A 25,661-nucleotide genomic window follows, 5' to 3' on the forward strand; every position below is an offset into this window, starting at 1 on the left:
CAGGACTGCAGTCCTGTAAGGGCCTAGTGTTGGTTTCCAAGAAGTGTTAGGAAGCATGTTTGCACCCTGGTACAGGTATCGTATAACAGGCATCAGCCTTTCTGTTTTAAAGCAGATCGACCCATCTGAGCAAAAGACTCTGGCCAATCTGCCGTGGATTGTGGAGCCGGGACAAGAAGCCAAGAGAGGAATTAATACCAAGTATGAAACCACAATTTTCTGATACTCACCATCCTCCTGTCCTCGCGGTGCCTTGCACGCTAAGCAGTCCCGGAGCAGGCTTCCCTTCGCGCCTCAGTTTCCACCCAGCCCAGGAGGAAGACTGCTCTGTTTGTGTGGCCTTGTCACGGGTGAAAGGCCGCTGGCCATTCCTGGGGACGTTCTTTCTGCACCAGTGACAGAAAGTATGCAACCAAGACTTTCCAGCCGTAACCCCTGAGAGGCATGAGTTGAGATTTTTCGCTGACTCTCCTGACTCCCCTCCCTGCCACCACCCAAGGTATTTCTAATTGACTCTGCCCCCAACACTGCTTTGCTGAATTTGGGGATAATACCTTTAAAAAAAAAAAAGGTACAGGGGAATCTCTAATACTGCCTAAAAGTATAAAAATCTTGGATTTTTCAGTCAGCAGTTTTAAAGGTAGAATCAGAACAGAACTACCCCCATAAAATACCTGTAAAATCATATCACTGAGCATCATTTCATGCATAAGGACAAAACCACCCCCATGATTGCCAGGAAATCCTGTTTCCCAATTTCTATATTTGTGGATTTTATATGTAATCAACCATGTCAGATAAAGAAAACATTTACATCTATGGATTGATTAGAAATTTAAGAATGATTCAAAACAGAGGAATTTATTATGCACAGAAAAATGTGTCTTGTATTAAATATTTTTATTAAAAGAATGTTTCATTAATGCACTGATAAGAAAACTAGGTTAGTTGTGAGGGATGTTTCTGGATTCATTTCAAGTAACTAAATTTTTACTGCTACCACTAAGAGGACTGGCTTGGGTGTGGCAAAGTGCTGATGACACTCCCCAGAGCAGGAGATTAGGGCAAGCAGACTGGCATCCAACCGAAAGTGCTGACGCAGCCATAAGCTGCAAAGAATGTTTTTTTTTTTAACCTTCACAGTGTTTTAAAGAAAATGTTAAAAAAAAAAAAAACTAGGGCTCCTGCTGTCAAGATTTCTGTCATGGAAACCTTGTTTGAGAAAGGTGTTAGTAAAATTCTATTGCAAAAATTTTTTTCTAGAAAAAAATACAAAAAAAAAAAAAAAGAGATTCCAAAGTAATAAAACTCTTTTCTTGAAACAAATAAATGTTTGCTTACTATTTGATTAAATAAAATTTACTTACATTTCTTTAAGGTATTTTAATTTTTTTAATGTCTCTGTGGAGTATTTGTATGATTCCATAATGTATATTTATGTAGAATCAAATTATATAAACAGTACCGATATCATTATAGAAAAAATAACATTTTAACGTATATTGTTCTAACTGATCATATTGTGAATCATTTTGAAGTTCATTATAGCGCTACTGATAAATTGTGGGATTGTCTTAATGTTTTTTTTATTAACCAATATTATTTCAAACCTGAGGATTATTAGTTATTCATCAGTTGGTGAGTTTTAAAGAAAGATAATTAAATTTTATTTCAAACTGACAAATGTATATGGATTTAGTTCAGTGTTGAAGAATTTTAATACAATATTAAATTACTTGACCTGAACAGTTCCTTGTATATATTTTGCCTATTCACTGTTGATATGTATGTAGTAAATGGAGAGTAAAATAACACTGAAATATGGTACCAAAAGGTAATTGTATAGGAGCAAAGTAAATAGTAGCTTTGCTGAAACAGAAACATATGTGTAAATATGCTTGGGCTTCCAGTTATAAATTTTGTAATTTTTGTCATTATTTATATCCTATTAAAAAAAGCACACAAAATAAAATGGAAATTGTACAGCCACCGGTGCTTGGCATCGTTCTGTGAGCACCTTCCCACTTCCATTTAGGAAAAACACCAAAGGCCCAGCCTCCTCAACATCTATAGCTAAAGGGCTTTTTTAATTGGCAAATTGAGAAAATTTACTCATTTCTAAGTTCAACCAGTCTGAGAAAGATACATTGGCCTTTAAAAAGCTTAAATTTCAGCCAAAAAATCTCCACTGTCTTTAAATATTACAGTAGGCTACAAGGAGAAATTGCCAAACAAATTTCTAAAAAAGCAAGGACCACCCAAATAGATCATTTGTCTGGGACAAGACAAATAGCTTGTTTGGAAAAACATCTACACGTTTGTGTCAGGTTGGGCTGCTAAACGAAATATCAGACTGTGTGGCTTAAACAACAGATGTATTTCTCACAGTTCTGAGGGCTGGAAAGTCCAAGATCAAGATGCTGGCAGATCAGAGTTTCTCTCTGAGAGCTCTTCTCTTGGTTTGTAGGCATCTACCATCTTGCCGTGTGGTCATATGACGTGTGTGTGTGTGTGTGTGTGTGTGTGTGTGTGTGTGTGTGTGTGTGTGTGTGTGTGTGTGTGTGTGTGTGTGTGTGTGTGTGTGTGTGTTTGCGCGTGCACAAGCATGCATGCACAGAGAGTGGAGGAGCAGCAAGCTCTCTGGTGTCTCTTCTTATAAGGGCACTAATCCCGTTCTGAGGGCTCCACCATCATGACCCCATCTAACCTAATTAACTCCCAAAGGCCTATCTCCAAATACCATCATATTGGAGGATTAAGCTTCAACATATGAATTTTGGTAGGGGTTAAAACATTACATAACAACATCAATCCTTCCATTTTTCTAAAATACATGTGCCAGCTGCAAGTCAAGTGATATAGGGCCATGTTAGAGATACTAGAAAGATCAACGTTTCACATTCCATATCCTGTGACTTTCAGGAGATGTCCCCTGCACTGCTGGATCTAAGTCTGATACTCTTTGAAACACACACCAAAACAAACGGGGTGCTACCAGCCTGACATGCACAGACACATAGCTTTGAAAACATAAAACCAACCTGAGAGGGGACCACATTCACAGAGGCAGAAAGGGCAGGCTTCCTGAAGAACGGTTTGGGCTAGGATTTTAGATGGTAATGCTTCAACTGGTCTAATTTGGCCCCTTTCTATCTTTGGTAACCACCAAGAGGTCAGCAGTCCTCTTTTCTCTGTGGATCAAATGCTTATTTGTATCAGTTATGGTCCCAGCATGAAGCAGATGGCACATTCCAATTGGGATATTTTAAGAGTTTAATAAATAGAATACTTACATAGGTGTTGGCAGCATGTAGGGAAACAGACGGGTGGAACAGTGTCCCTGGGATGGTAACTGCCTGAGGAAGAATGGGAAAGGAGAAGGCTGTGTGGAGGGGGCTGCCAGACAGGCTGAAGGGACATGGCCAGCTGTAGTGGCCCTCAGGGAGGGAGCCAGGGATTAAAATACCCTGATCTCACTCTCCACCCCACATTACCTGAACCCACTGAAAGCCAGAGGACAAGGAGCCTATTGATATGGTCTACACAGGGCAGGGAAGAGGGAGGAGAGGTCTGAGGGGCAAATAAAAGAGAGCCAGCCCACATAATGAAGAAGGGATATGCAGCTGATTTCTTGAAGTGGAAGTCTGACACATTAGTAACTACAGTATCCATGGGGGATGGGGGATCCTTGAATGCTAGTATTATTCCAAAAAAGAACTTTAATTCAATTACTCTATTTTTTTCTTACATTATATTCTATGATAGGTTTGGGTGAATGAACCCTGTGAAAATTATGCCTAGTTAATTCATTAGTAAGTCATGGCAGTGGTTTTTCTCAGGACGTACCAGATTTTCTGTTAGAATAGTTAGGAATATTATTGGGGTATATAATATTTGGATATAATGGGCCAGAAAACGGGCTTAGATAATGAACACATGGACAAATTTAAAAAATAAAAATTCAGACTTGGACCCCAAGTAACATTGCTCCTAAGCTACTTCTGAAAAGAAAGGAAAATGTGATAAGTGGGCTAGCTTCCAGAGTTCATTCTTCTCCCACAGAACTGGAATATAATGACCATGTTCAGAAGTCCATATGGAATAAAGCCTTTTTTTAAGACATTAAGTTTTTCAGTTCTCTTTTTATATAAGGTATTCACTGTTTCTTAGGAAAGTCAAGCAATCTGACAGTAATAAACACATTTTCTTAAAATATAACTGAGGAACCAGCCAACACAGGCCAGCAGAGTCTACCTGCACTGAGGCTGCATCGACCTGCCCCCTACTCCATTCCTGTCCCTCCTACACCTAGCCCCCCCCACGCCCATTTACTGCTGTCTGTGCAAATGTACAAATGAACCCAGGCATCTGGTGCCCCAGCAACAGAGTCCTGCTTCCCACAGAAACCAGCTCCAAAGCAGGCAGAGAATTACCTTAGGCTCGTTGCCCAATCACCATCCTGCATACTGTGAAATTCCATTAGTACCCATGAGCCAGGTCTTATTTTTGTGGGGGGAATTAACCCTAAGAACTTGGTACAGACCTAGGAATACCAATTCCACTTAACTGTTTCCTCTCTCCATCCCAGGCCAGTCTACTCACTGAGAACTTGCTCTGTGTCCATTGTGGCACCATTCCATTTAGAATTGCTAATGCAAAGATGATCACTCCTGACCCAACACACTGCACACTGTGTATAACTCATAAAGAATTATAGCTATAATTTATCATCAAAATAGTTTTTGTTTTACTCTCCAAAACCCCAGAGACCTAGGTTTGTAAAAGCTGCATAGGCATTTAACTTTCCAAGAATAGTTAATGACCAAGGACGTAGACTTACATCAGACTGAAACAGAGACTCTGCACTGAACAGCTCCATTAGGGTCACCTCAACAGCTGACGTTTTCTCAGGGGTCCAGACAGCTGAGGAGCATGCATGTCACAGAAGAGACTTCGCAAGCACAGCAGAGCTAATGTGCATCTTCCAAGTCATTCCATTTAGGAAACATCTAAGTTATGTGTCAGAGGACAGTATGAGCAAGCTGAGATGGGAGTTGTTCTTACTCACGACATGGTAATAAAAGCTGTTCAAAGCAATCCATATTCAATACTCAATTGTCCTCTGGATGTCTCAGTGCCTCAATCAAGCATCCCAACAGCTGCTCCCTGAGGAGCCTGCAGCTCTCCCTCTTACTGCCTCTCCTAAGACATGTGAGAAGGGAAGTCAAGATGCCTCCAAGTAAGAAGCAACATCAGCTGTTTTCTGACATTTGAGAGGCTGATTTCTCTCCACTTATCAAAAGTGCAGGCTCAGTTTTCTGAGAGAAAAACAAAAACAAAAACAAAAACCCCAATGTGCTAAGTGTTGAGTCAAGGGAGACTGGGAAAGGCACAGGAAATTCAGGAATACCATTTGAGTAGGCCATTTCTGGGGTGTGTGTCTGGGTAGGGAGGTGGAAAGTTGGAAACTCATATGGCCTCAGAGCCACACAGGTGACATGAGTGAGGGGGCCTGTGATGATCCACAGAGCACCTGCCTCATCTCAGGGGGCACGTGTTTACTTTCAGCTGATTGTTGCCAGGCAGAAATGAAGACCCTGGGTCAACAGATTTTCTAAGAAATCAGTATTTATGCAAAATCACCAGATTTTCAAATGCTGGCAACAAATTCAGCATTTAAGTGTGGGCCAAATAAAACTCATCTGTGGGCTGGGCGTGATCCATGCATCACTTCTTTGTGACTTTCTGAGATTCCACCAAGCTTCAACAGCCTCACAGCTAGCTAGATGTCCAGTTACTTATCAAAGGAGGAACAGTGTGTTTGTGACTAGAGTGAGGGGGTGGAGGAAGCAGAGATGCAGAGTCACTGATATTTGTTGGACTGCTCTTAGATACCAGGTTGGTTTATTCAGTATCAGGAAGCAGAGATGCAGTCACTGATATTTGTTGGACTGCTCTTAGATACCAGGTTGGTTTATTCAGTATCAGAATTTAGGGATTAGTAGCAAAGACCAGAAATAAGTGTCTTAAATAGGGAAGGGTTGAATTTTTTCTCATGTAACATGAACTTCAGAAATATTACAGGGCTGGAATGGGAGGTCCACAAGCTCCTTCTACATTCCTATTCTGTCATCCTTAGCATATAGCATCTGTAAGGTCACCTCATGATCAAAAAATGGCTGCTGGAGCATTATCCAGTGCATCCACATTCCAGACAATAAAAAGAATGATAATGACCTAAGGTCTCCTGCCTCCCAACTGAGTAAGGCACTCCAAGCCACAATTCTTTGCCACCCCTATATAGGCAGCTGGACAATGTAGCTGTTGATTTTAGCTGAGCACGCTGCAGCCCCCCAAAAATTCAGGAGTTGTGAGGAAAAGGGAGTCTGCCATGATGGGAATAATCATGGCACTAGGTAAAAAGTGAAAGCAAGTACACACCAGTGAGACACCTGGATAGAGAAAGCCGTGACCAGAGGAATTGATGGTAATAACCCTAAAAGCGTTGCTCTATATATTAGCCATCAAATCCAAGCAGGAAAGATCCCCACATCTATGTTAATACAACAGGCATACCAAATGTCTGTGCTGCCCAGCAACACTCCTGAGGCTGTCATGACGGAGCAGGTACGGTAGCACACTGTAGAAGCAGTCATCAAAGTGTAGCTGGCAGCTGGACAGAAGAACTGGCAATGGCCTGGCCATCAAGGGTGACAGAACAACCTCCACTGTACTCTGGAATCACCTGGGGAACTTTAAAATAATACAGATGCCCGGGTCCCATCTCCAGAGATTCTGAATTAATTGGCCCGGGATGAGGTCCGGGTTTAGGGAGATTTTTAAGTTTCCCAGATAATTTTGGGGCAACAAAGTGTAAGAAGCTTCACCCCTGGATGGATGAGGCCCCCTCCTGATTCTCTGAGAAGTTGGGCAGCACATGTAAGTCTCCACACCAGGGGCTCCCTGGGAAGCAGGTCCTTGAGAAGATTAAAACATTTGCTGAAGGTCACACAGCTAGGACGTTAGTGCAGCCAGGATTTGAACTTGGATGCACCTGACAGCCAAAGCCAGAGTTCTACCATACTCCCAAGTGCCAGCCCAAGCAGTAAGCCCAAGGTCTCTTCTCCATTCTCACCCCTATATAGGCAGCTGGACAGCCTGTAATTGACTGGGAATCAATCCTCCACTACTCATGGGTGCATGCACATCCCAAAGAGAGGAAAGTTTCAGACGGCTCAAAAGAAAGCAGATGACAGCCTTCCTGCTGAACAAAGTCTGACTCCTGGGAGCTAATAACCAAGAAGATAGATCTACCATAAAGTAGAAAAGGATGCCCAGAGAAAGCAAAAGTCACAGGTTCCCACTTTGTAAACCAAGGAAACATGGGCAGCAAAGGAATGGAAGTTTATAACTGAAACAAAAAGATAATAATGCTATTGAGCCTGTATCGGATGCTTGACATCTTTCAAGCCTCATAAAAAACTGCAATCAAGTGTTGTGGTCCCTATTTGACAAACAAGGAAACTGAGGCTCTGTGAGTTTACACTGTTTCAAATGGAAGGAAAAGGAGAAAGGGATATGAAATCAGGTGGTAGAAGAAGGCACGTGGATCCATTAACCCCAGGGCTGCCGCCAATCTCAAATGAACCCCCTAAGAGTTTCAAAGGAGAAATAAGCATCTCCAGGGGGCAGGCCATAAGGCTGCCACCTTCCCTGCTCAATGCTTGAATCCTCTGAGACTTGAGACCAGGCTGGGTAGTAGATGTTTTGGGTAGTAGCCAAGTGCTGGCAAACCCAAAACATCCCCCAACCTCTGCCATCCATTTGGCTCCTATCAGAATGGACCGTGCTTCTTTTTTCAAAGAGCAATCCATACAGGCACAGAGATGGGCTAACCAGAATACCAAAAGTAGAAGCTCTTCAAGAGCAGGGACCACCTCTGACAGCTCAGGACTTAGGATCAGTCGTGACACATGATGTGAATGAATGAAATGAATAATGAATTAAAGTGCATAACTGAAATGATGCTCCTGGATCCTCTCACCCAGGGCCTTTAGTGAGGCAGCCAACTGCATGGACAAAAACCCCAGCTCCACCACTTTGCTGTGGGGCTCTGGTGACTTAACCTCTCTGCACCAGTTTCCACATCTAGACAACAGAGATAATACCTTGCAGCCTTGTTGTGAGGATTCAATTAAATAACGTGTGGAATGCACCCAGCATAGGGCCTGGCATAGAAAACACTGGTAAAAAATAATAGCTCCTCCTTCCTTCCTCCTAAAAAGGATTTGTTACATCTCAGAAAGTTATTTGACAGAGTGGGGCAAATAAACACAAGGTAAAGGGTATAGAATCACTGCTAATTGAAGATGAATCAGAGATGAGAAACATAGATCTCCAAAATCTTCCCCAGCTGTTGAAACCCAAGCTTTGCCCCCTAGACTGGTGTTCATCTGCCATAAACCCAGGAGGATTCCACTTCCAATTGAAACTGACATTCAACTTGTAGCCCAATGGGTCTGGGTCTCTCTATAAAGAAAAGAAAATCAAGGGCGCCTGGGTGGCTCAGTTGGGTAAGCGACTGCCTTCGGCTCAGGTCATAATCCTGGAGTCCAGGGATCGAGTCCCATGTTGGGCTCCCTGCTCGGCAGGGAGTCTGCTTCTCCCTCTGGCCCTCCCCCCTCCCATATGCTCTCTCTTTCTCATTCTCTCTCTCAAATAAATAAAAATCTTAAAAAAAAAAAAATCAGATTTGGACTGTGGCACTGGCTTTCTCACCGATTAACTGCCTGGGGTGTAGTTTTTCCTCTCTAAGCTAGGACTGCAAAGTCTACAAATCCACTCAAGTACTGTGAAGACAGAATAGGGCTGGGCAGTCCCGAGTGGGGAGGCAATGAAGATTTGAATGGATGGTGAGAACGTGAGCTCCCGCTCCTCACAAGAGCCACCTTGTACTAAGCAGGAGGCTTCATTCAGCTACTGGGTGTTTTCCAGTTGCTCAGAACCACCCCACCCAAACTTGGGCTTGGCATGCTCTCTCTAGTTACTTGCTCTAGCCCTGGGTGATGGGAAATTACAGAGGCACATTTTCTGTTCGCTTCTCTGTGATAAGCAGTATTCCCAGTTCTGAAGGCCCGACCTCATAAATGAATTTACAATGAACACCAGCAGCTAATTTTCCTGAATCATAATTTAAATGAAAATTTCCCAAGTTTTGGTCTTCTTACATCATCTGACTTAGAAATAATATGCTGTTAATGCCAAATAACTTCAAAGACCTGGTCTCTGATGAGTCCCACGTTTGATGCACATTTTTCTGCCCCTTCCCCGTGAATACACACAACTACACAATAATTCTATGGTTAAACTCATAGCAGCTGATATTCTAATTCAGGCATTTAATAACTGTATAGTATCTCCATAGTTCTAAGGGGAGGGGTTATGAGCAAGGAAATCTATTCAAGGGACAATCTTTAGAGACCAAGAATTATTTGAAAATCATTTCCTCCTCTAAAGGTCGGTAAGTAAATTATAATAACATAATGTTGAATAATAGATTGCCATACTTGCCAACTTAAACACTTCAGGGACATGTTTATTCATTTCATATAATCTAGAAGCAAATCTTTTTATTCAAGTGAAGTTTTACCTTCCTCTAATGATGCTTCACAGTAAAATGCCAAACTAAAACAGAAAGATAAAGAAAATGCTGGTGACATGCTACTTCTTAATTAGCCTCTTGATATCCTAGTGCAGAGGGAGAACAGAGAATGCACTATGGGCATGCAAGTGTACATACAAGAATTTCAGTCATTCAACAAATATTTATTGAGACTCCAACTGGAGCCAGCCTTATGTTAGACTGTGGTGTAAAAGACATAGACCTGGCTTCAGGGAGCTTCCAATCTAATGAGGGACTCCAGTAAGTAAATAATACAGGGCGCTGAAAGTCATGGCAGAGAAAAGAGGGCACTATGAGAGGGCTGGGCAGACCTTCGGCAGAAGGGTTATCTCAAAGAATATATGAAGGATAAGAAGGAATCAGTGGAAAAAATTAGGCAGGAGATGGGCAGTATAGAAGACAGAACAGCGTATATAAAGACACAGAAGCAAGAGAGCACATGGCAGGTCCAGGGTTTTAAAGAGAAATGACAAGATTGAGAAGAGCACTTTGGAGAGATTAAGCAGAGGGACACGACTGGTGGCAGAGACAGCAGTCAGGGAACTGTTGCCAGGCCAAAGATGATGGGACCCGAATTACACCAAGGAATGTTCACTGAGCACTTTCTTGGCCCAAGCACTGAGGTAAGTACTTCATGAGCATTATTTTATTAAATCTTTACAACAACCATGAGAAGGAAGAACAGATACCCATTTTACAGATAACAACAACTGCTGATATTTTCTTGTTTTCTTACTATCTACTGTTCCTAATCTCTCCCAACAACAATAAATATTTATGTATTGCCCTGGCTGCTACTTAAAATAGTGCTTGGCACTATGCAGATATGCGAGCCATATGGGAAAGACAGGCAGGTGGTTGAACAAACAAACCAATAAAGAAATTTTGCCCAAAATCACATCAAGTTAAGAGACCCACGCCCACTGCATTCACTATAACTTACCATACCACACTGCACTTCTTGTTCTTTATGGTCCTTCTCAGTCTCCTGTGCTGCTTCCTCATCTCACCAAGCTGCGACTGCCCTGGACTCTGGCTTAGGACTCCCAACCTTGTCTATCAACACCTGTTTCATTGCTGATCTCCTCTGATCCTGTGGTTTTAAATACATTTAATTCACTAATTATTCTCAGATATTTATCTCCATCGCAGATTTTTCCCATGAACTCCAGACCCTTTTATCCAACCACCTACTCAACATCCCCACTTGGATGTCTAGTGGCCATCTCAAACTTACTATGTCCAAAACCCTGCTCCTTTCATAACCATCTTCATCTCAGTTAATGGTAACTCTAATTTTCCAGGAACTCAAGCCAAAGAGGCCAAAACCTTGGTATCATTGTTGTCTCTCTCACAACCTTTATCTAATCCACCTGCAAATCACATTAACTCTATCATTAAAATATATCCTAAATCCAGGGTGCCTGGGTGACTCAGTCAGTTAAGCATCTGCCTTCGGCTCACGTCATGATCCTAGGTCCTGGGATCGAGCCCCACATCAGGCTCCCCACTCAGTGGGAGCCTGCTTCTCCCTCTCCTCCCGGCTTGTGCTCTCTCTCGCTAGCTCTGTCATTATCTGTCTCTCTCAAATAAATAAAATCTTTAAAAAAAAAAATTATATATATATATATCCAGAATCCAACTGTCACAACCCCTACTGCTGCCACCCTAATCTGGCTGCCTTCATTTTGCCCAAATTATTACAAAAGCTTCTTACTGGTACCCCTGCTTCCCCCCTTGCCTGTCCCCCTTTTCAACTGATTTTCAATTTCCCACTGCCAGAGGAACCAATTAAAGCTTAAGTCAGATCACTCCACTGCCCAAACTCCTCCAGTATCTCCTATCTCAGAGTTAAAGTCCTCACAGTAGCCTAGGAGGCCCTGCATGGTGATGCACCTCTTGTTAACATTCCCCCCCACCCCCACCCCCCTCCAGCCAGCTCTGTAACAGAGCAACCCACCCACTGTCCCGTCTTGGCACGCACTGCGCTCTCCCTTGGGAATCTCTCCAGATACCTGGATGACTCACTCCCTCACCTTTCAGGTATGTACTCAAGTGTCACCTTCTCAGTGAGCAACTCCATCTAAAACTGTAAACGCTTCTCCCTTCCCCTCCCCACTTAAACATACCAACTAATATGCTATAGATTCTACTTATTTACTTTTTTTCTGCCTCTCCTTGGCCCTAAACTGAAGTAGGAAAAAGACTGTTTGGCTCACTTTTCTGTCCCCAGTTCCTACAAAAATGCCAGGCACATGGTAGATCTCAATAAATATTTACTGAATGAAAGAATAAATAAATGAATTCTCTTCTTTACAGGTTCTTCACCATTCCAGTCACACAACGTAGCAATCATCAGAGAGAAACTGAGGAGAAAAAATTTTGATAAAATTGAATTAGACATAGTTGATAAAGCATTAATAGAAAGGATGACGGCTTTTAGTTTGAAGAATCTTTCACATTTGTTTTCTAATTAACAAAGGACAAGCAAGGAGTCTGAAATAATCGAAAATGTTTTTCAAAAATATTTTAGAAATTTTATTTTTTATATATTTTTTACTTCATGTGTTAAAATGTATACCAAAGCAAAAAGAAAAAAACAAAAACATGTGGCCTGTATCATAAATACAAAACAGTTTTCAAAACATACAAGACAAACACAATGTAAAAAAAACCTTTACATATATAAAATGCAATGTAATTTCCATTACAAAAAATAAAGCAAGGGAAAATGCTTGAAAAATGCTCATCTGCAAGTATAAAACAAAACCCTCCCCTCAACTGACCACTTGAGCTGCCTTGAAACATGCAGCTCCATTACGCTAGTTTCTCTTCTTCCTTCAAGTTACCTTGTTTTTTACTTTGCCTTTTTGTCATGTTACCTTTTCTTCCCATTTTTCTTTTTATTTTAAAGACAAGGGCCAATCAAGGTTTTTTAAAAGTCGATGTTTGTTCTATACTTTAATAGTCAAGTGGCTTTTAATTCCAAAAGTTAATACTTTATACTCTGAGTTACAAATGAGTTCCTAAACACTGTATGCAAATCAAAATTATGATTTGGATACTCTAAGCACAATATATCATTTACAGAAATTTTTTCATAAAATTAAGATTTTCACATCACATTTGCTTAAATCACAGTAAGCCTATAAACTAGTTCCTCAACCCATCATAAAAAAAAACAAAAGCCAAACCTCCTTAATAATTTATGGCTCCCTTAAATGCTAAATAGTATATTTAATCTAAAATACATCTGGAGTGGTCTAGGCCCCCCTACCTACACCACATCTAATACACACCAAAAACAAAAACTGGCTCACTACTTACCTACTATTAACACTAATACTCATTTGATTTAGTTCCTATTGCAGCAGCAAAACTTTTGAATTTTGGTTATTTTCTTATATGAACTACATCTATTATTAATTTATTGCCATTTCCTTTAACAATATATTGTCAGGGGAAATGGAGATTTAAACTGCAATTAAAGTTCCTAATCATTAGGAGGTTAAAAAAAAAAGCTAGTTACTGATGCTGATGTACTTTTTCCCTGTCAAGAGCTATCTTTCCTGATTAACCTTGGAGGGAAGAAGGGAGGGAGGGAAAGTAAGGAGAGGAGGGAAAAGGAGAAGGAAAATAGAACGGTTGGTAGGTTAAAAGTGACATCTTCCAGAGTCACGATAACTCTTCTGTTACTGCACAGAAAACCATAGAGAATTCTCTTGAAATTCCCTGAGAACAGCACTGACAATGCCATTCATCTGAGTAAATAGACTTAGAAGAAAATGGGTTTTTTTTTTACTATATTTCTTAGAAAAATCCTGTTCAAACTTTAATGAAAACTGGCTCCTCCCCAATTACTCTAATTTATAAAAATTCAACTGCAGGACAACTGCTTAAGGAAAAAAAAAAGAAGAAGAAGAAAATGAGGATTTAAAAAGGTCAAGTTCAGTCAAGTAACAAGTCTGGTACATAAAAAACCAGAGCAAACAGGACAGTACCCAACTCAGAGACTGACTACTAGGGTCCCACTGCAGCACAGAGCTGCCATCAGCTAATGAGGAAAAGGTAAACCAATAAAATCTACTCTCTTCAACACATATAATTTTTGCTTCACAAGAACTTTTGCTTCAAACAACTTTTGAAATCCAACACTCACTTATCGAATGAATTAAAAGAAACGCTGCAGGCAGACATAATATTTTTAAAGCAAATTTAAGGGGTACAAATAAGCGCCAAAATTGTAATCGGGAGAACTATGCCCTTTGGGGTTAATGTGGTTCAGAAAGCAGGTCTGCTATCCTGAGGCAGAGCCTGCATAATAATAGCATTAAAATACATATTTCCTCCAAATTATTCTCATTAATTATGTCAACCAATTTGAATGCATCAAGAGAGAATTTTACCAACAGTATAACAAGGTACGTATTTACATTTTCATTTGCACCTTAAGGACAAACTGTTAACAATAATGATGATGATTATGAAAAACAAGATTAAAGGTGTGTTCATTTAGGAAAAAGCTACATTAACATTATTCATCCGACCACAAACACTTTTGTAATGAATGCAGTAACCGCAAAACAATTCACAGCTTTACAAAAAGTCGAAATATAGAGAGTTTCACTAGAATTTTTTCCAATTCAAAATTAAAAAGAGTTCAACTTACATTAATCCTTAACTACTTTATTCTAACATCTGTAAAATATATAAAATACCAAGATTATCAACAGTCACATATGTTTTGAAGTCAGGGGACACATGTATTTTCTTAAGATAGGTTCCATTTGTGTAGAAGGTCTGTGAGGATTCCCCAGTGACAACATTCCACCACTGTTCAGAGAAAAATAAAATTCTCATTAGACTAGTAATTACTCTGTGTGGCAACTGTATGTGCCAGCCGAATCCTTCACCTTATCACCTCCCCACTCCCAAACTTCAGCAAAAGCAGGGAAAAAAGTCTAAGGTTTAATGCTGAATACAGTATAATCAACCTGGTTAGCCCTTCCTGATTAATCCTGGTGACTGCCTCATAGCTACCGAACACCTAGCCCCACCTCAAGGCACACTGAGAAAATGTGCAGCCTACTGAAAGCTACAGACACAAGGCTGCACAAGTCCACTCTGGCCATGACTGCACTGAACTCTGCTGCCTACATGTCTTTCTCATTGGGATGGACAGAATAACGCCCCTCTTTTCTTTAAAAACGTCCCTTTGCAGACACAAACTGGTATTTTTGTTGTTAAGATTTTATTTATTTATTTGACAGAGAGAGAGCACAAGCAGGGGGAGCAGCAGAGTGAGAGGGAGAAGCAGGCTCCCCACTGAGCAAGGAGCCCGACGTGGGGCTCAATCCCAGGACCCTGGGATCATGACATGAGCCAAAGGCAGTCACTTTACCAACTGAGCCACCGAGGCGCCCACAGACTGGTAATCTGATAGACACTGAGACTATTTTCTATTATAGACTACCAGATAGAATGTTCTCTCTACTGAATCTTCCTTTTCACCAGGAATGATTCAAGAGCCGATGACCAAGTTTCTCTACAAAACAGTATATACATTTATTTGCTAAATAAATATTGAACATCTCAAATTAGGTAGGTGCTCTGGCCAAATCCTTTCCTTTCTCCTCCCAATAACTGAATTAGCTAAGATTACAACAGTGTTCATAGTCATTTATAAAACGGAGATCATAAAGCTTACCCATGGATCTCACAGCTAAAATAAGGGCAAAAGAAACAATGTACACATGACCACCTTTTGAAAACGCACATCGAGATTCAGAGTATTATGAACAAAATAATGGTGACACTCACTTTTGTATCTGGGGCAGTGCCTAGCATGCTAGCAGTTGACTGGGTCAGCTATTCGTGTTCACTCAGTAATAGTAACTGATAAAAGTATACCCCATGGACTTCAGTAAACCTTACTGAAGCAACTTGTACTAACTTGAAATTTTTCAGAACTGACAATTTTGCTTTATAAAATAGCAATGTAAACAAGACTGCAGAGGACACATTCCACCTACATAAGAGAAGACTCATTAGTTTTTAATCACTAAGAGCATATCATAGAGATAGTAAGGCCTTTAGAGATCATCTAGTTCAAATGCCTCATTTTACAAATAAGGAAACCAGGGTTCTGAGAGAAGAAAGGCCTTGTCACCCAAGATGATACTGCTAGCAGGTGACAGAGATGGAACAGTTTCTGGTACCTAATCTAGCAGGTGACAGAGGTAGAACAGTTTCTGGTACCTAATCTAGTGCTCCCACTACCTTTCCCTCTATTCAAACAAACCACTCGGAAACACTATACCAGCCACTAACTTGAATATGGACTAAAAAACAATGACATTAAAAATAGCAGCTAATACAGGGAATTTTTAGGGCAATGAAACTATTCTGTATGATACTACAATGGTGGACACATATCATTATACATTTGTCAAAATTCACAGAATGGGAGTGCCTGGGCGGCTCAGTCCATTACATGTCCAACTGTTGATTTCGGCTCAGGTCATGATCTCAGAGTCATGGGATTGAGCCCCATGTCAGGCTCCACAGTCATCAGGGAGTCTGCTTGAGATTCTCTCTCTCACTCTCCCTCTGCCCCTCCTACCCCACTCATGCATGCGTGCTCTCTCTTTCAAATAAATAAATCTTAAAAAGAAAAATTCACAGAAGGAACAATACCAAGAGTGAACCCTAATGTAAACCATGAATTTAAGGTGCTAATGATGCGCCAATTGAAGTTCATCGATTCTAACAAAGGTACCACTCTACTGATACTCTGGTGACAATGGGGGAGGCTGTGCGTGTGTCAGGGCAGGAGATATATGGGAACTCTATACTTTCTGCTCAATTTTGCTGTGAACCTAAAACTGCTCTAAGAAATAAAGTGAATTAAAATAGCTAACATTTACTCCTATGTGACACCAAGTATGGGTGCTGTATAAACTCCTTTAACACTATGTATATTAACATGTATTAACTCCTTTAACCCTCCCAACTCTGAGATAGATGTTATTATTATACCCATTTTACAGATGAGAAAATCAAGGCATAGAGAGATTAAATAATCTTGTGTAAAATCACAAAGCTAATGAGGGGCAGAGCCAGGCTTTGACCTTAGGCAATCTGCCCAAGACTCACCCTCCTGACCATTACATTTTGTTGCCTCGAAGTAATGGCACACCTGCATTTATCACCATGTATTCCATATTTCAAATCAGACTTTCTGCTCATAAGTATGGTTTAATGTGTTTGTCATTCTAACAGTATGTACTCCATGGCATAACACAAGTAAACAGCTAAATTATATTACTTTTTAACTTTATAGATAGAAATAACTTTGAAAGTTAAGAGCTTTTTAGCTACTGGATATCTACTTTATCTTACTGACATTCAATTTATACAGCTTAGATTCCTTAGTAAACATACTCAAAAGGCCCATTTCTTTGGACACTACAACAGCTGTTCCTTTTTACTTTTAATTTGTTCTGTGCTTTTGATAGTCTCATTAACATGCTGGGTAGATAGATGCAGGCTGGGCTATATCATAATCAATTTAACCACACTAGTAATCAAACCAGAGGGAAGAAAGCCTGACTGTCACTTAAACATACAGACTGAAGTATAGGCTATAGGTTCTTACACCCTTAAGACATAAACCCCTACAATACAAACACTTATTCTGCTGCGTATTTCAAGGTTCTCCAAGAACTCTGGAAATCTGGTCACTGATTGTTATCACATCTTGTAAGCCAGATTCATAATTATGTGATAGACTTCTATGGGGCCCAGGGCATCAAATAACATGGTCTCTAGAAGCCCAGTGTCAAAGCTGAGCAGTTAAGCTTTTCAGCAGTTAATGGAGCTCAAGACTCCCTGCTTTCAACCGAAAGACCACAATCCTGCTCCTCTAAGCATCATCCTCAGCAGTCTAAGAGTCACGGTTTATCTTTACACTAAAGGAAAACAAATGGTGATAGTTTCACAATCTCTCCACCCATAACTAAATAAAAGTGTGCCCAAAAAGGTATAGCTCAATGCAACATTTTATAAAAAGCATTGTATTCTCAATGCGAACTCTTTGAAAAGGGTTCATAACAAACATCCCCTCACAGAGCTAAAAATTGTCCTTTTTATAAGCTAGATTTTTATGATGAGTAAAACTGCAATTATGTGGGTCTCATATAACCAGAAACTTCATTCATTCAAATATTTTTGAATATCTATCCTGTGTTAGATAATTAATCAGAATCATTTCCTACACTTGAATGTTTTTAGGAAGAAATAAAAGTACTATAAGATCTAATTTATTAGGGATCTATTTTAAGTGGTCAGTACAATATATAGTATCTTTGGGGGGTGGGGGGATGGGTTAGCCTGGTGATGAGTATTAAAGAGGGCATGTATTGAATGGAGCACTGGGTGTTATATGCAAACAATGAATCATAGAACACCACACCAAATAAATAAATAAATATTTATTTATTTATTTATTTAGCTAGATGCACAGTCTTTCATAGACTAATCTTGTCCCTATACCTAACGCTACTTATCTGTACTCACTTTTAGGTATATTGACTTAATTTCTCTTTTTTTTCCTGGTTTTCTTATTTATTCTTCATATCCATAGCTTTTAGTATTTTGCCTTGTAGTCTTTATTACTGGCAGAGTCTTAAGCATGCAGGACTAATTTCCTGACCACCAATAGCACTCCTTCTTTCAGCTGGAGTTTTTGTGACTTAACACTTTATTAATAAATTTGGTGTATTGCTCCATTATATATATATATATATAGTATCTTCAACCCCTTTTACCACCATTCAAAACACTCCACCTCAAGCATTCCCCTCCCTAAGAAGCCTCTGCTAACTCCATTATCTTTATGCAGACATGTCCCAAAACCCTCCTATACTTTAAAGACTATTTACTGTCTGCTTCCCCCAGACTATAAGCCACTGGAAGGCAAAAATCAAGTCTTAAAACACTGCCATACAGCAGTGTCTTAGCACACAGTGGGCACTTAACACATTCTGATTGAGTGGATGGATAAATAGATGCAAGCACCAAAAAATGACCCTGAGGCACCACAACACATTCCATCCTTAGCCTCTGTATTCTCTAACAATAAGTTTACACAAGCCACCTTACTACCTTACTAAGTAACTTTAGGAAACTCACAACCTCCATGAACATCAGTTTCCTCATCTATAAACCAAGGATAATGAAATTTAAGCTTCACAAAGCTGGCTAATGAGATGACATAAGGAAAGCATTTTGTAGGCTATAAAATAAAGCAAATGTTGCTACTGCTATTATTAACACTACCGCTATTACCACCACCACCACTACTACTACTACTTAAGGAAATCTCACAAATAAATTTTTTTCCACAAATACATTTTTTAAAGACTTTCAACCAAGAGTTAACAATTAGTGATGTGTAATATAAAATTAAGTTAAACACCCAACTTCCTAGTCATTCTGATCATGTAAGTATGGGACAGTATGAGAACTCTGGACAGAGAACATTCCTATCACTGTCATCAGAACTTCCAAGAGAGCTGAGGAAAGCAGCCTTCAAGATCTCAGTCTCATCGCTGCCAAATGAGGAGAACAGTAACTGCCCTTCCATTCTGCTGGGTTGTAGGAGGCCCAACTGAGAAACAGGAAGCGAAAATAGCTTGGAAAGTAGGATAGAGGCTGCTCTTTTCTTTCACAGTCTTTGAGGAACTCTTACCTTAAGATATCCTCCAGCAGAGACAAGCATTTTGCTATCTGGAGAAAAGCAAAGGTCAGTCACCCAGCCTCCGTGGGTAGCAGCTCCTTCTTCTACTGAAATCGGAGCACACAAATGAAGCAGCTCACCATTTGAGACATTCCATATCTATATAAACAGGATATACAATGCATTAACAGGATCACCCCGAAGTTTTATATATCTATCCATCTCTTCTGGAACATATTTGGAAATCTTTCTTAAAAATACAATTACAATTCAGTGATACCTTAGGAATTTAGACTGCATTCTCTCCTGTCCAAATTTTTAAAAAACACTAATTAAAATAAAAATGCATTACTAAAAAATATTTACCATTAACCATACTCCAAAAAATAAAACAAGAGAACTTAGAACAACTGGTCAGAATATTGTGACTTTTTTCATTTAATAAAAAGAAAATAATGAGAGAAGCAAGGAATAAACAAACAAAAAAAGGCCTAACAAACTACCTAAAAAACAAAACAAAACAAAAAAAACCATAGAATTCTAGTCCGGTATCTACCACTAATAATTCTGACAGAGATCATTCAAATACCTAAAGTCATTCAAACATATTTTAAACAATAAATTCCTATAGGGTTTTATATATATAATATATACCCAATTACTTACAGATGCTAATGCTTTCATTTATTTCCAGTGATAATTAATATATGAATAGTACTCTAATTTCTCAAATAAATGCCCATCAGAATAGGAAAAAGAAATACAGAGGTAGAAACAGCAAGGGAAAATAACCAAAATCATCATTTATAAATGTTTCCCTGGAAATCCAAGAGAATCAAATGGAAAAACTCATTAGAAAGAATTCAGTAAGATAGCTAGATATAAGCTAGATACATATATACACACACATATATACAGCTTTCCTACATTTTGAATAATCAGGTAGAAAAACAAAATTTTTAATGTGTTAAAAAAATTTTAAATAACATGCATTTAAAGAAAGAGAATTTATTCTCCCAGGGGTTTCTGAAAAATGAAATACTCCTTCATAACCAGTAAAGGAGCACTCTCATCCAAGATGAGAACTCAGAGCAAAACCAATGTTCCCAAAGCAGTCCTGCCACTTCAGTTAACATGCATTTTTTAGTACAGAGAAGGTTGGTAACTTAGTGCTCAAGCATGAGAATCTTAACTGTCCTGGAAAGCCTATCTGATAATGCCTCCATTCCTGCAAACTGCATACTCTCTCATGAATTTTAAATCTTCCTTTGTAAAAAAAAGAAAAAACAAAAAAACAAGATGCTCCTCAAATATGCTGGTTACTAACGCAGCCATCCCAACGCCCAAATTTTTCCCATAACTGCCGAATCCTTCTAACGCAACCAGAGGCAGGCAGTCCCATGAGGACAGCAAGAGGCCACACTGTAAATGTGAACTATCTAATGAATACGGTTTCATTAAGAGATCTTTTCTTTCAGTGCTGAAAACAGCAGAATTTGCTGTTAATTCATTTCTAACCCAGTTGACAATCTGTAAAATTATTTTCCTCAAATTCTGCCCCTATAAACAACCTTTGGTTCAGGTCCAAGAATTCCGATGAATCATTCTCAAGCTAAGAGCAGACAACCAACTGCAAATAGCTTGGGCATTTGCCTCCTCGCATGCACAGACTCTAACTCATACACTTCACTCTAACTAAAATGAATTCTTTTCTGCAGAGGAGTGCAGCTGTGAACAAAATGTGCACAGGAAACAAAGCAAATGATGCCTCATCCAACCAGAACCACAGGGCCTGTGCTTCCCAGTCATATTAACAAAGGTCCCCAACGTGAAACAAAGCATTAGCCAAAGCTACAGAAAGAGCGGTGCTTTAATGTCAGCAAACCTCCTACCCGGATTTCTCCATTGTCATCTCCAGTCGCCAACAGGGTACTGTCCACAGAGAAGACAGAGCAGCGCACACAACCTTTGTGGCCCCTCAATTCACAAAGAGGGGAAAGAAGGTCAAAACTCCAAATCTGGAAGGCAATTAAGATTGTTTAGGAATAGTAAATACATTGAAAATAAGCACCTGCAAATCCCGCCCTGAGGGCTAGTTAGCCATAAATTCAATCACATGGAAATTCTAACATTCAACAGTTCATAAATTTTCATTAGAGGCCCAAGTTCCAACTTGCAACATTGTTTTTTTCTGACTTTCCCTTTAATTACTCAAGTAAACTTCAGCTCAAGGACCAAAATCACAGCTTCTTTAACTTTAGACTTACAAGGAAGAATAGCAAATCAGGTAAGAGCAGTCTACAGAGTGAAGCCAACTTGAGTGTGAGTCCCGGGTCCCCTACACTGACTAGTTCCTTGTGGCCTAGCACAACCTACATAAGCTTCTCTAGCTTCAGTCTCTGCACCTGTACAATGGGACAACAGTACCTGAGGTGTGAAGATTAAATGAGATAATAGTGAAATTCCTAGCACAGGGCCTATTACACGGCCAGTGTTTTTAAAGGTTAATCACTATACTATCCTACTATCTCAGCAGCCGTTTTTTTGTTTCCAATGTGTTTGGAATGCTGTTTTTTTCTTTCCAATATTCTCCCTTGTGGTTCTGTCATCACCACCTAACAAGAATTTACTGAAATTACCATGTTCCAGACATCGTGAACTAGGAACTGGTAGTACAAAGATGAACTGGATACAGTCCCTGTCCATGAAAACTTTATAGTTTAATCAGGAATACAGACTTATGAATTGTTAAGTGAACAGTTATATGAAGTAAATGTCTAAGAAACATGAGTGATATGTAATGGAACACTAAAGGTAGAGCAGCTCACCCTGCCTGAGGGCTAGGAAAGGGTTCACTGAAGAGCTGACATCAAATCTAGGTCTGGAAGAATGAGTCATAATGCTTCGAGGTAAAAAAGGAGAAGCTTGTGTTAAGCCAAACCACACGCACAGAAGATAGAGGTAAAAGTAGCCTGGCACAGAGGGAACAATGCAGCAGAAAGAGATGGTCATGGGCGAAGGAGTCTGGCTTATAAACCGCCAGGTCACAGAGGTGTTTCAACTGGAGACTCAGACCGCAGTAGGAAAGATAAAACTGAGGAGGCAGAGACCAGAGGTAGGTCCACCAATGAAGGAGGAGAGCCTAATCTTCTGGGTGGGGACAAGGAGGAGAAGAATGAGCCAAAAAACACTGAGGAGTAATCAAGAGAGCATGAAAGACAGGATAGAGTCCCACACAATTCCAAGGTTTATAGTTTGGAAAGATGGGTAAATAATGAGGTCATTAACAAAGAGAAAAAAGAAGAGAATGGCGTAGTCAATGTCCCTAACCAGGCAGCATCATTTCACTGGAATGTGATTTTCAGAAGTATCCACTTACACCAATTATATAAACATTTACTGTGGATGTGCAATTAAATGTAAATCCCTTTCAGTGCTTTTTATCACCTATAATATGTAATAGAAACTACATCTTATTAGTAATAGACAAAAAGTCATCAGTAAGGCAGAAATCAAAAGCCCTCATGTTATTCATTTATCTATTCAACACAAACTAAATGCCAATGCCATCCCCCAAAAACTCACAAAATATGAGACAGATATGTAGACAGAAACTTACTATTTTATACATCATTTGGACTCACAATACATAATCAATACCAAACTTTTATATGCATTCCCATTTCAACTAACTGACCTACCTTTGCAGTCTTATCAGCAGATGTAGATGAAAACTTGGTAGCATCAGGAGAAATATCACAAGAAAGTACCGTATCCTGGTGACAGACAAAGTCTTTTTCTATTCTTCCAGTAATAATACTCCATACCTTCAAAAAAAAATTCAGAAGTTGACACTTTTAAGAACATTTTGTATTACTGAGCATAATCATCTAGAATACATATCTATAAAACAAGAGCTTTAGCACACTGGTTGTTCCTACCTCTTTAAGTGCCCTTTAGTAAGGATGCTCATAAATACACAGGAGATGTAGGTGACAGTAGTAAACAGAAAACAGGCATAAGAAAACAAATCTAAAAATTTGAGTAGTCACTTACTATCCATCTTCTTTCAGCTTTCAAAATATAATCATTACAATATTAGAATACTTACTAAAAAAGGCAACCTGTGCTTCAGATTACCTTCACTGTTCCATCAAATGACCAGGAAAGCAGTTTTGAATTTTTCAAGAGCTTAAAGTCTTTCACTGTTTCCTGGTGGGCTTGTAGAAAGACATATTCTTCTGATTGCCAATTCCATACCTGAATATCAAAGAAATAAGTCTGTTATAACCCTCTCCTCATGATATCCCATTGGAGGAGTGTGGTAGTATGTGCTCAACTGCCTAACATCTTTTGCCCTCATGGCATTTCGGTAAAACAAAGAAGAGTACCAAGAAAGAATACGGTATTCCCATTTTATAGAAAGAAGAAAAGCTGGGATTAATTACCTTGACCAGGAGTAAAATAAAATACTTTTCCTCCTAAATAAAATTCATTTTCTTCACTTGCTTGGAGAGCAGTTAATGATAACAGAAGATAGAGAAAAGCCACAATATGCTAGTGAGCTCACCATCTGATTAAATTTTCCAGAGAAAATTATCCCTATTACATATTCAATTTCCTAAGCCCCACCACATGCTAGGCCAAGACTGAAGATTCTAGCTCCACTGAAACTATTGAATCCTACTGGCCCTCCTGCCAGGGAAGGTCAGGGTGACCAGAGCAGCTTCAAACCAAGTCATGGAATTTCTAAGTTTCAGAGATCTTAGCTATTAGCTATTCCCTAATGTAATCCTCAAACTGACCAAAAAAGTGATATAGTACATTATTTTTCACATGAAGCTCCAGGAAGAATTCCTCAGGCACAGGGGAGGAGAAGAAATTGAAATGATGGAGACAGTACATTCAAAGTAGGCTTGAGGTATGGGCTGGAAGTATGATTCACAACCTGAGAAGGGCATTTCAAATAAAGGAAATGAATGCTTGAGTTAAAGCAGAGCAACAGGAAAACATGTCAAGATTATGGGGACTAGTTCATAGTTCAATCTGGCTGAAATACAGGATATGTAAAAGAAATCCAGGGAAAAAAAGTGGGAAGATATTAAAAAAAAAAAAAAAAGCCCAGTGGGCCTAATGAAGGTGGGTTTCTGAGCTGTGGGAAATCAGGCAGACTGGAATAGAATTTTCTTCTATTTTTTAACATCAGGAATAAAAAAAGAAAAACCAGCAACCACCACAGGTATGCAATTTAGTGATATTCTGGGTCAAGTTTTTGACTGGTGAAGGTTCAACATTAGAAATGTTTTTAAGCAAACTGTAAAAGAAATGACACTTCTCTTACCCCCTTTCTTTACTCCTTTAGGCTACACACTTAGCAGTCACCCTCCCCACGGAGCCCTGGCCCTCAGATCTCTCTGTCTCCAAGTGTGCATTCACAGAAGTGGGATATTAGAAGCAGGGTATCTGTATGAGGACAAGGGGATCCTAGAAAAGGAGCTGGAAGTGAGAGGAGCTTTAAAGAGAATGAATTAGGAATTTCAGCATCTCAAGAACTCAAAGAGACATGCTGGGGGAAGGGGAAGAAACAGAAGCTTTCTGCCTCCCCACATCATATCAGAAAGGAAAGGCACTCAGTGTGACTAAACATAAAATACCCTACACCCTTTCCTCTAGGAACTTTCTGGCTCTCTTCTACTTTCTGGCTTTACTGGGACTAGAGAATCAGTGGCTACTATTAACAGCTCTTCCTGAGTGACCAGCACTGTCATTCCCAGCTGTGTCTGATTCAGTGTTCAATCCTGACTTAGGTTCTTACTGCTGCCCTCCACATCAAGAAGTCAGGGAGCATTCCTGGAGTAGATGAGTAGATGGAATACAAAATTTGACAATCACTAAGGGAAGATTAAGAATAGCCTTAGCAGTTTTTGTTGCAGAAGCTTTCTGATAAGGCAGTGATGACAGGGACACCTTTTTTGTTGGACTCAAACACACTGTACTAATGGAATCACCTTACATTAACAGCTGAACTTTCACCAGCATTAGCCAAATATATTAAGGTTGAGTTTGGGGATGTCTCTACCATTAGCTATAATTTTTGCAATGTATATACACTATGGAATTTTTTCAATGGTATAAACAGTAAAATTTAAATTTTAAAAATCCTGAATAATCTTCTTATACCTGCGAGAGTCAATATATTCTCATACATTGGCTCAGGTGAACACGGCTACTACTTGGGCT

At 39.6% G+C, this 25,661-nt stretch overlaps 2 protein-coding genes across 29 annotated transcripts in view; one reads left to right on the plus strand and one right to left on the minus strand.

The window, feature by feature from the left end:
• Window positions 1-1,989, plus strand: part of ANKS1B (ankyrin repeat and sterile alpha motif domain containing 1B) — a 1,105,044-nt gene extending 1,103,055 nt beyond the window's left edge. For 18 of the 26 annotated variants that reach the window (XM_027592180.1, XM_027592181.1, XM_027592184.1 and 15 more), the window contains one exon: window positions 113-1,989. In XM_027592180.1, coding sequence (XP_027447981.1) covers window positions 113-223 — 111 coding nt within the window. In that variant the 3' untranslated portion in view covers window positions 224-1,989. Of the gene's footprint in view, window positions 1-96 lie in introns of all 26 variants that reach the window. The other 8 variants (XM_027592182.1, XM_027592183.1, XM_027592186.1 and 5 more) reach the window with 3 other exon arrangements.
• Window positions 1,990-12,194: 10,205 nt separating this feature from the next.
• Window positions 12,195-25,661, minus strand: part of APAF1 (apoptotic peptidase activating factor 1) — a 90,407-nt gene continuing 76,940 nt past the window's right edge. For all 3 annotated transcript variants that reach the window (XM_027591973.2, XM_027591972.2, XM_027591974.2), the window contains 5 exons: window positions 23,562-23,681; window positions 23,123-23,248; window positions 21,314-21,439; window positions 19,434-19,580; window positions 12,195-14,515 (listed from right to left, as the gene is read on the minus strand). In XM_027591973.2, coding sequence (XP_027447774.2) covers window positions 14,369-14,515; window positions 19,434-19,580; window positions 21,314-21,439; window positions 23,123-23,248; window positions 23,562-23,681 — 666 coding nt within the window. In that variant the 3' untranslated portion in view covers window positions 12,195-14,368. The remainder of the gene's footprint in view (window positions 14,516-19,433; window positions 19,581-21,313; window positions 21,440-23,122; window positions 23,249-23,561; window positions 23,682-25,661) is intronic.

Source organism: Zalophus californianus, chromosome 9 (genome assembly GCF_009762305.2).
Source record: "Zalophus californianus isolate mZalCal1 chromosome 9, mZalCal1.pri.v2, whole genome shotgun sequence".
In the NCBI taxonomy this organism is placed as follows: Eukaryota; Metazoa; Chordata; class Mammalia; order Carnivora; family Otariidae; genus Zalophus; species Zalophus californianus.